An 8,958-nucleotide genomic window follows, 5' to 3' on the forward strand; every position below is an offset into this window, starting at 1 on the left:
ACAAGCCTGAGGCTCTTTTTGAAGAGAGAAATGGCATTGTTGACAATTGATTGTGAGAACAAGAATAATAAAGGGTTAAATAGCTTGGTAGGCAGGCCAGAAAGAAGCACAGTGATAGAGAAACTGATTAGTAGTATTAGGAAGTTTGTTTTAATACTATGTATTTTTATCTACTATTCAGAAAAGGTGTTAACAGCTATAGTAATAATGAGGATGATGATCATCATAATAATAATACTGTGAGCCAGGAACTGTTCAAACACTTTACATGTGTTAACTCGAATCCTTACTAAAAGTCTATGAGGTTGGAACTACTGTAATCCTCATTTTACATATGTGGCAACTGGAGGCCAAAGGTCCCACAGCAAGGACAGCAGAGCTAGATTTTGAGCCCAAGTAGTTCAGTCCTGGAGACTGTTCCCTCTACCACTAGTTTAAACTGCTTCTCCAGGAAAGGTTCCGAGACAGAACAGGTTTCAGGAATGTAATTCCAGGACAAGAGCATCTGTCATGACATCAGGATTTCACTAAGTTGGTTTCACATGGGTGGAATGCAAGGGAATCTGAGAGTTTCTTCCACGGCTCTTCCATGGCCTACTTTGGGGTCCAAAGCAGGCTGCTTTCAAAGCACGTGCTATCTGCCCTTAATCGTTAGAGTCAGCATTCTCCATTTCACAGCCTGGCCTGCTCACTTGAAAACACCATCACATGCTGAAAGTAGCAAGTGGCCAAGACCCAAATGAAAGAGGCGGAATTGAGTAGGTCAGGCTGTGACCCTGGCCCTAGACCAGAATTGTTATCTCCCCAAATGGCCTTTTCAGAGTCTGCTGATCAATGACCTGGCCCACACCAAGACACAATTCAGATTATCCCCAATTAATACGTACAGCAAAGGCCTATTAACTATTTGAATTGTAGATCATATAAAATCCATTGCTTTTCCCTTGGAAAACTGATGGATAGAACTGTTTATTAGCTATTCTTATGGGCAAAAACTCCTATTGATAATCCCTTTAACAATCTCCTAATTAATGTTTTCTTTTCTTTCCACATTTTAATTGACTTTTGCAATTAGGAGCATACTAGGAAAAGATTCTAAAAATTACTTGTTTTAAAATAAGCAATTAGAAAATCTCATGTTCCAATTATGCTTTTTCTGTCTCAGACCGACCTGATTCTGAAATCTTTTCTTAGCCAAAGCTGAATTTATTTTATCCCACATCATGTAATGGCCATGTAATTCTGATAGCTCCAATCTGTTGTTCTGCCAAGTACATATTACAGTTATTTAGCATTGTTCTTCATCTTGTTGAGAATCAACATGGGTACTCTGTATTAGAATTCTCCATGGTTGCTTATTTTAATAAACTTAATTCAGTTTTCAATTCTTACTTGTTTTTAACCATCTTCCCTCATCTAACTATTCCTGGAATACAGATTGTTTGGGGAGGTAGAATAAACTGCACAAATCTTATGTAAACTCTGTGTTATTTTTGAAAAATAAGTGGTCTCCAAACAATGTACACTATAATAAAATTAGATATATAAAATCTAAATAATCAGGGTAAAATTTTACATGTGGCGTAAAACATAAATCTGATCTTGGTATTCTCCTGCTTAAAAGGTTGCAGTGTCAATGACATTCGTACCCCTGAACTTTACTCTCGAAGTTGTTATCTAGCTCTAGTCCACTACTTCCTATTTCATCTTTTATCATCCCTCCCACCCCAACCCACATCCCTTCTGTATTTCAGCCTTGAGAAACCTCCTTAAAGTCCCCAGATGATATATTCTCCTAGCACATTCTCTTCCTCTTGTTCTCATTTTGTGTTTTCCCCTTCAACACATATACACATGCATACACTTCAGCCGCCACTCACTACCTTGTCAAGTTCATTCTCATCTTTTAGGTCTAAGTTTAAATGTCACTTCATCAGAGACCCTCCTTAACCCAGCAGTCTTAATTTTGACTCTCTCCCACCATCCTCTCTGAGCATTCTCCTCCATGACACACATAGCAATTTATAATTACACATTTATCTGTGTCATTATTTGGCTAGTTCCATCTTCACCACTAGACTGCAGGCTACAGGAAAGGAGGCAGCATATCTTGTGTTTGCTCACCTTTGGTTAACTAGCACTTAGCACAATGCTTGACACATAGTAGGACCTCAATAAGTACTCGTTGAACGAATGAATGAGACTCTAGCCTGGAAATATACCAAGAAAATGGTGTGATCCAGACCACTCGTTATTTCCATACCTGGTATGTCCCACCTGGGGTGAGCTGAGACCCTGAGGGCTTACTTGACTCAGGAGCTGCAACCTCCACATTAGTCCCTGGTGTGGGCCCATTTCTCTGGCCTTCACCTGGGCTCCTGTTTTTTGGTTCCATAAGACTTCACAAGGACTCTAGAATGATGCCCTCCTGTCTCCATCCCACAGAAGTTGTGCCAGTCCCCTTCGCTGGGGGCTGGACCCCACATCTCATATCTAACTGGAAATAGTGTTTAACCAAGAACTGAAAGAAAAGAAGAGTTAAAATAAAACAAGCCATCCTAGCAGCCACAGGAAGACTTTTCCAAGACATTTTTATCATTATGTCTTGGACTAAAATTGGGAAACATTATTTTTGACACTTCTGTTTTGTTTCACAGTGATATACAAAGACACTTTACATTTCTGTACACTGCCCTCTCCCATCTGGTTATGACAACTTCCTTTGATAATCAACAGTTTTTGGGTGATGATGTGTATCCTGACAAATCTTATGCCTTAAAAACCACCTTACAAATTGTTTACTGTGTCAGATAGCTTGTTTTGTTTTGACAAGCAGCTTTTCCTTTAGGGTTTTAGAACCCTATAAGATCCCTTACTAAAATTCTGCTGCCTAGAGTTTCCCAGTGCTTGAATTAGTATGCCTCAGACATCTACGGTGCAACAAACTTCAAAATATTAATGCTAGATTGAACTATATTTCATGGATGTCTCTTTAAATATGGGTACTTACAGAAATATTCTGTACAATTGGAAATAATGTTAAATATAAGATACTTAAATAAGTATAATTAAGTAGCTTTTATCATGTTTTGAAGTGAAAGTTTATTCTATAAAAGAACCAAAAAGCCAATCAAAACACAACTAAATCTATGATCATGCACTTAAGTCATTTACAAATATTTTTCTTTCTTTGGTAGTATTAACAATACTTACTCTGTGCTTACTATGTGCCAGGCATTTTCATACACCGTTTGACCTTTTGCATGTATTAACTCATATAATCCAACAACAGCCCTTAGAGGAAAACATAGTAATTATTTTCATTGTACAGATGATAATAACTGATGTACAAGAAACTCAAGTAATTTGCTCAGAGTCATGCAGGTAGGAAAGGGCAGAGCCAATGTTATGTGCCCCGGCCTCTGCCTCCAGAGCTTGTGAGCTTAACCACATCTCTGTCCCCTGCCAAAAGACAGACCTAGGCAAATGATCGTTTTCCATTCCCAAATCTTCCTATATATTTTATTATATTTTAAATTGTGTTATGCACCCTATTATATTATGAAGGAGAATGCTAAATTTTTATCCTCCCTGGATTTTACCTATTGCTAATAAATAGTTTGGTATAGTGATATAAGTGAGTCAAGTAGACCTCGATTTAGAATCCAGCTCTACCACCTACCAATTATATGACCTTGAGAAGGTTCCTTAATCTTTCCAAGTCAATTCGCTATTTTGTACAATAGGGATCGTTACAGCTGTTGTCAGGAGAAAATGATGTAACCATGTATAAATTGTGTGGCATGTGGATGCTGAATAACATACCTTACCCCAAGTGTGTAAGAACCTTAGGAAGTTACATTAATTCTCATGATAAAGAAGGTTCCATCAATAAATTGCTACTTTGATATTGTAAATTATCTTCTATTTGCTGGAAATAGTTTATACAGTTCCTTAAGAGTCCTAGTTGTATCAAGAGATAATAGCATTTACAAAAAAACCCATATTTTTTCTAGTCTAATTGAAACTTTATATGCAGCTACAAAGCATTACATTAGAAGATGAGTGATCAAATTGACAATTATTTGAATAAGCAAAATATAATAGCCAAACTGGTAGAAATGTGGACATTTCACAAATTCCATCTCCATTCTATGCAACTCTGCTTTGCCAAATCCTCCCATTAGGCCTATCTATACATTTGTATGCATAGGTCCCTAAGGGTACCTTGTATACGTGAGCCTTTCCGTGTCAGCTTCCAAGTGAAGATATTGTGACTAAACAGAGTTTGGACTGAGGTTGTCAGAGACAAGCCTGGGGCAGCTTAGCCTCTGTACAAGAAATGTCATTCTCTTTAGTCCTTCCCGACCCATGGCCACCTCCCATCATATGCATTTGGGCACCTGACATAAAGGCAGACAATCCAGAGACTGGTCACCTGACATAAAGGCAGACAATCCAGAGACTGGTCACATGACATAAAGGCAGACAATCCAGAGACTGGTCACATGCCTTTGTTGTAGGAGCTGTCCCAATCTGAATGCTTCCTTGGAGATTTGGTTTTAGCAAACTGAGAGACTAAAGCAATGTCAAGGGAGGGCAGAAGGGGAGGTAAAATAAGAGATGCCTGAAGCAAGTTGGTAGAGATAGAGAGACCCTGGAAAGTCACAAAACAGTGAGCAAAGTAAAGTAAGGATAAAAATTTTATCCCAAAACTTGCCGAGGGAAGTAAGTGGAGGGAGAAAGAGAGGTATTCCTAGACAGCTTTGCTTTAGCCTATTTTTAATGGTGGTCCCACTTTACCTGTATTTTTACAATAGTCCTTCCAATTCTTGACCATAAAAAGCAGAATGAAGCACCCACAATATAAACTAGAGACTAAGGAGACATGCTGACATTGCTCATTGTCATAGAATTTTATTAGCAGAAACCAATTCTTTCTGATGCTCCTAGTACGCGCTTCTGTGTTCTCCGTGCAGAGGGTGACACAATGTCTAATGCTGCTGACAATGGGGCCCCAGGGCAGGATTGGTTAATGAGCACAGACCACCAGGACTGAGCCTGAGACGTGCCTGCTCTTCTTCTGGAAGATTCACAGCTGAGGGGGAGCCTGCGCTACCAAAAATGCAGCTGAAGTTAGCGGGAAGCAGAGTGAGGGCTCCAGATGTTTAGAATTAGGATGACTGTAAACAAATTTGTATCCCCAGATCCACCGAGCCTGCTTTTTAAAATTATTTTTGTATCTGGTAAACAAACCCATATTCTCTTTTCTTGGTCGCAAATAGACTAATTCTTTAGGGAATAATACTCATACTGGTTCACACAGTTTGCTATTCTTTGTCCAAAAATTGCACAATTCACACATCGACATGATTCTCTCAATTAGTGATTTTGAAAACTTGAGTATTCACCATAAACACTACCATTTGCAATTACTCTTCAAGGCTGGTTTTATGTACACATGTCACCTAATTAATTTTTTTCACTTTGCTAACTTCAATGTCCAAATGTTACCTTAGCCATAAACACTCTTCACTACGTCATACAATGACATTAAATTTGATACAACTGTCATTGGAGTGGGGCAAGGACATGAAGTAGCAGCATTTGTGTAGCAAACTAATCAGTTGATTATCTGAGTTTATGCCTAGAAATATCGCCTATGCATCAGTGACTAAGAAATGTCCACTCCTATTCTACCATTACCTCTTCTTCAATAATTTGAATTATGGATGTCTTCAGCCAACCTGAAACACACATTTCAAGAAATTATTATTATTATTCCTACTTTGTCATCACTTCAGCGTACACAGACCAATGTGTAGCAAGTTCAAAGCCTCCTTTTCATAAGCCACAATAAATATGCTCCTCTAATTGCCTTCCACATTGCCTAGGAGAAGGGTCTGTCTTTACTCTCAACAGTCACATTTCTTTAGAGTCTATTTTCAGAGATAGAACCCATTAAAAACAACAACAACAACAAATCTCAGGAAGCTTCTCTACTAAACAGATTTGGGCATGTTAGATAATCGCCCAATGCCTGATTCACTCCTTGTATGTTCAAACTCTGTTGAGTGTTTCAGTGTATGCGTGCGCGCACACACACACACACACACACACACACACACACACACACACACACACCACAGATACACACGTGCATCCTTGCCTTTGTATATATGGAGTGTTGCAAAATGATTGACAATAGAGTTGAAAGCTACTTAGAGTTGAAAGTCCTAAACCAAAACTTTCGTTTTACAGGGCCGTTGTTCAAGAGAGAACTGCAAATATCTTCACCCTCCAACACATTTAAAAACTCAACTAGAAATTAATGGGAGGAACAATTTGATCCAGCAAAAAACTGCAGCAGCAATGCTTGCCCAGCAGATGCAATTTATGTTTCCAGGAACCCCACTTCATCCAGTGGTGAGTACATCGCATCTCATGATGGGCTTGATGATTAAAGTGTTGATACAGGCATTGCCATATTGACCTAAAACATCCCCCACTACTTTGTTTCTGGCAACAATTAAAACAAGTAGCTTTGAAACTAAATGGATGCTGAAAATAGGGTTTTTAAAAATTATTTAAAAGGAAAAATGTGTATGGAAACAATAGGCAAAGACAATTTCTAATCAATATCTGGGAAATCTGTGTCACTCAGCTCTTTCTCACCAGTAAAGTCTATATTTAAACCATAAAATAGTTCTACATTTTCATTTAGAGTATGAATTGATGATCTATGTAAAGAAGTTTTGATGCCTAAAACTTTTTTTTAGCCATGTTTAGCAAATAGATTATTTAGTTCAGTGGCATCATTTTAAGAAAGAGGAAATTGAGAAACAAGGGAAGTTAAATGATTTAGCTAGTGTCATGAAGCTAAGTGGTGAAGCTGAGACCAGAGCTCTTTGTGCTGGCTGCTCCATCTGGAGCCTGATAGCAGCCCAAAAGAAGGAGGCCTTATCCACCTAGACCTTCTATCTCTCGGAGGCCTGCAAGGGGTGTGGCCGTTGTGGCAAGGGCCACAAGATTAAGTGTACTGTATTGTGTAGTATTTTCTCCCTGATTTCATGGTATTTCAAAGTATTTCCTTAAGGGTCTGGAAATTGTTTAAAGAATGAGGCCCTTGGGGAAAGGAATGCATTTGGCTTCAGTGGATTTCATTTATATTTGTGAATTATTTGTCAAAAACAAGCTAATTTTTTAAAAAACAAAGCTAGTGAAGTGAGTGAAATTTGTTTTTTTTAAGTACACATACAAAAAACTATTGTTTAAAAATCAGCTTTTATTGTATGAAAAGTCTATGTTATCAAAAGCTGCTAAATTAAAAGGGATAGCTACCAGTGGGTTAAATTTTCTTATTGTGTATCAGTGAGATGAGATGGGGGTGGTGGGGATGGCTCGGGAAGAGGAGAAAGAATCTGGGGAGATTTTTAGCACTTCTGCTCATCTCAAGGTTTCTTCTGCTCAAGAATTTGTGGCACAAAGTAGCCAGGAATCAGCTGGCTCCAAGATAAATAAGATATAGTCTTTTGGGGGTAGACAGACTCATGAAAAAGACTATTTGAATCTTATCTTAGATTCAAGCACAGAGAATTGTGATTTTGGATGAGGCAGGAAGGGCCGCTTGGAGGAGGTCCCAAATAAGTGCATCCTAAAGTATGAGTAGAAGTCAACCTAGATGTGAGGACAACACAAATAGAGTTCTGAACATATTTAATACCAAAAATAGACATTTAAGTGAATCTATTTAAAACCACACACGTATAATTTATCATTCTCTTCATTGATGCACAGATATAAATATTTTTATTAAATTACCTAAATGCTAAAATAATTTGGTGATATAATATTAAATAATGTCTATGGGAACAAATTTACAACCACCAAGGTCAGCATAGTAACACTGCATTATATATCTAACTCATTTTAATCACTTACTTCTTATTTATTTAGAATTCATAAAGATTGACCCTTTTACTCAATACTGGCAATGTTAATAAGAAAATCCCATTCCTGTTGTTAACTATCAGTTGAACTTTTTTTGAAAATTGTGTTTATGTATTATCTCAAATATTAATTAGAAATTAATACTTATGTCTTTGAAAAAGAAATATTGCATTTCAATATTTTAATAGAGGTTTTAAGATTACTAGAAGTATTAGAATAAAAAGTGTGATAAACTTAAAAATCATTAACTCTACAAACAACTTCAGAGTCTCAGGAGTTAATTAGTGACTTAGTACAACATAGTAGGCCAAATAAGGGCCTTCAGAAATAAAGTACCTTGAACCTATAAATGTCACTTTGTAAAGAAACAGGGTCTTGAGATGGGGAAATCCCCCTGCGTTAAATGCAATCACAAGTATACTTGTAAGAAAGAGACCCAGGGAGGCATGTACAGACATGTACATGACATGTATAGAAGATGAAAAAGGCAATGTGCCCATAGAGGTTGAAACTGGAGCAATGTGGCCACAAACCAAGGAATGCCAGCAGCCCCCAGAAGACAGAAGAAACAATGAATGGATTCTTCCCTAGAGCCTCCAGCAGAAGTGCAGTCTTGCCAAGACCTTGGTTGGCCCATTGAAACTGATTTCAGATTTATGGCCTCCAGAACTGTGAAAGGATAAATATGTGTTGTTTTAAGCCACCAAGTTTATAGGATTTTGTTAGACCAGCCACAAGAAACTAATACATTGCTTAAGACAAATAACCTGATGAACATAAAGTAAAAAGTACCACTCCAGTTTTAGGTTTCCTTCTAAACTAAACTCCTCTAAAGAGCTGTGGATATTTTTCCACTCTCCCTATCTCCCATCCACCCTTAATCCCTTCCACGGAAATCTCTCACCAGTGACCTTCGTATTGCTAAATCAGTGGTCACTTTGCCTTCATTGCATTCGTTTGACCTCAGCAATATTCAACACATCTAATCAGTCTCCTTTGTGGAACACT

At 37.9% G+C, this 8,958-nt stretch overlaps 1 protein-coding gene across 4 annotated transcripts in view; it reads left to right on the forward strand.

The window, feature by feature from the left end:
* Window positions 1-8,958, forward strand: part of MBNL2 (muscleblind like splicing regulator 2) — a 150,987-nt gene that overhangs the window by 93,556 nt on the left and 48,473 nt on the right. For all 4 annotated transcript variants that reach the window (XM_015590906.2, XM_015590905.2, XM_006913822.3 and 1 more), the window contains exon 3: window positions 6,262-6,426. In XM_015590906.2, the coding sequence (XP_015446392.1) occupies window positions 6,262-6,426 (165 nt within the window). The remainder of the gene's footprint in view (window positions 1-6,261; window positions 6,427-8,958) is intronic.

The sequence above is a fragment of the Pteropus alecto genome, unplaced genomic scaffold (assembly GCF_000325575.1).
Source record: "Pteropus alecto unplaced genomic scaffold, ASM32557v1 scaffold72, whole genome shotgun sequence".
Classification (NCBI taxonomy): Eukaryota; Metazoa; Chordata; class Mammalia; order Chiroptera; family Pteropodidae; genus Pteropus; species Pteropus alecto.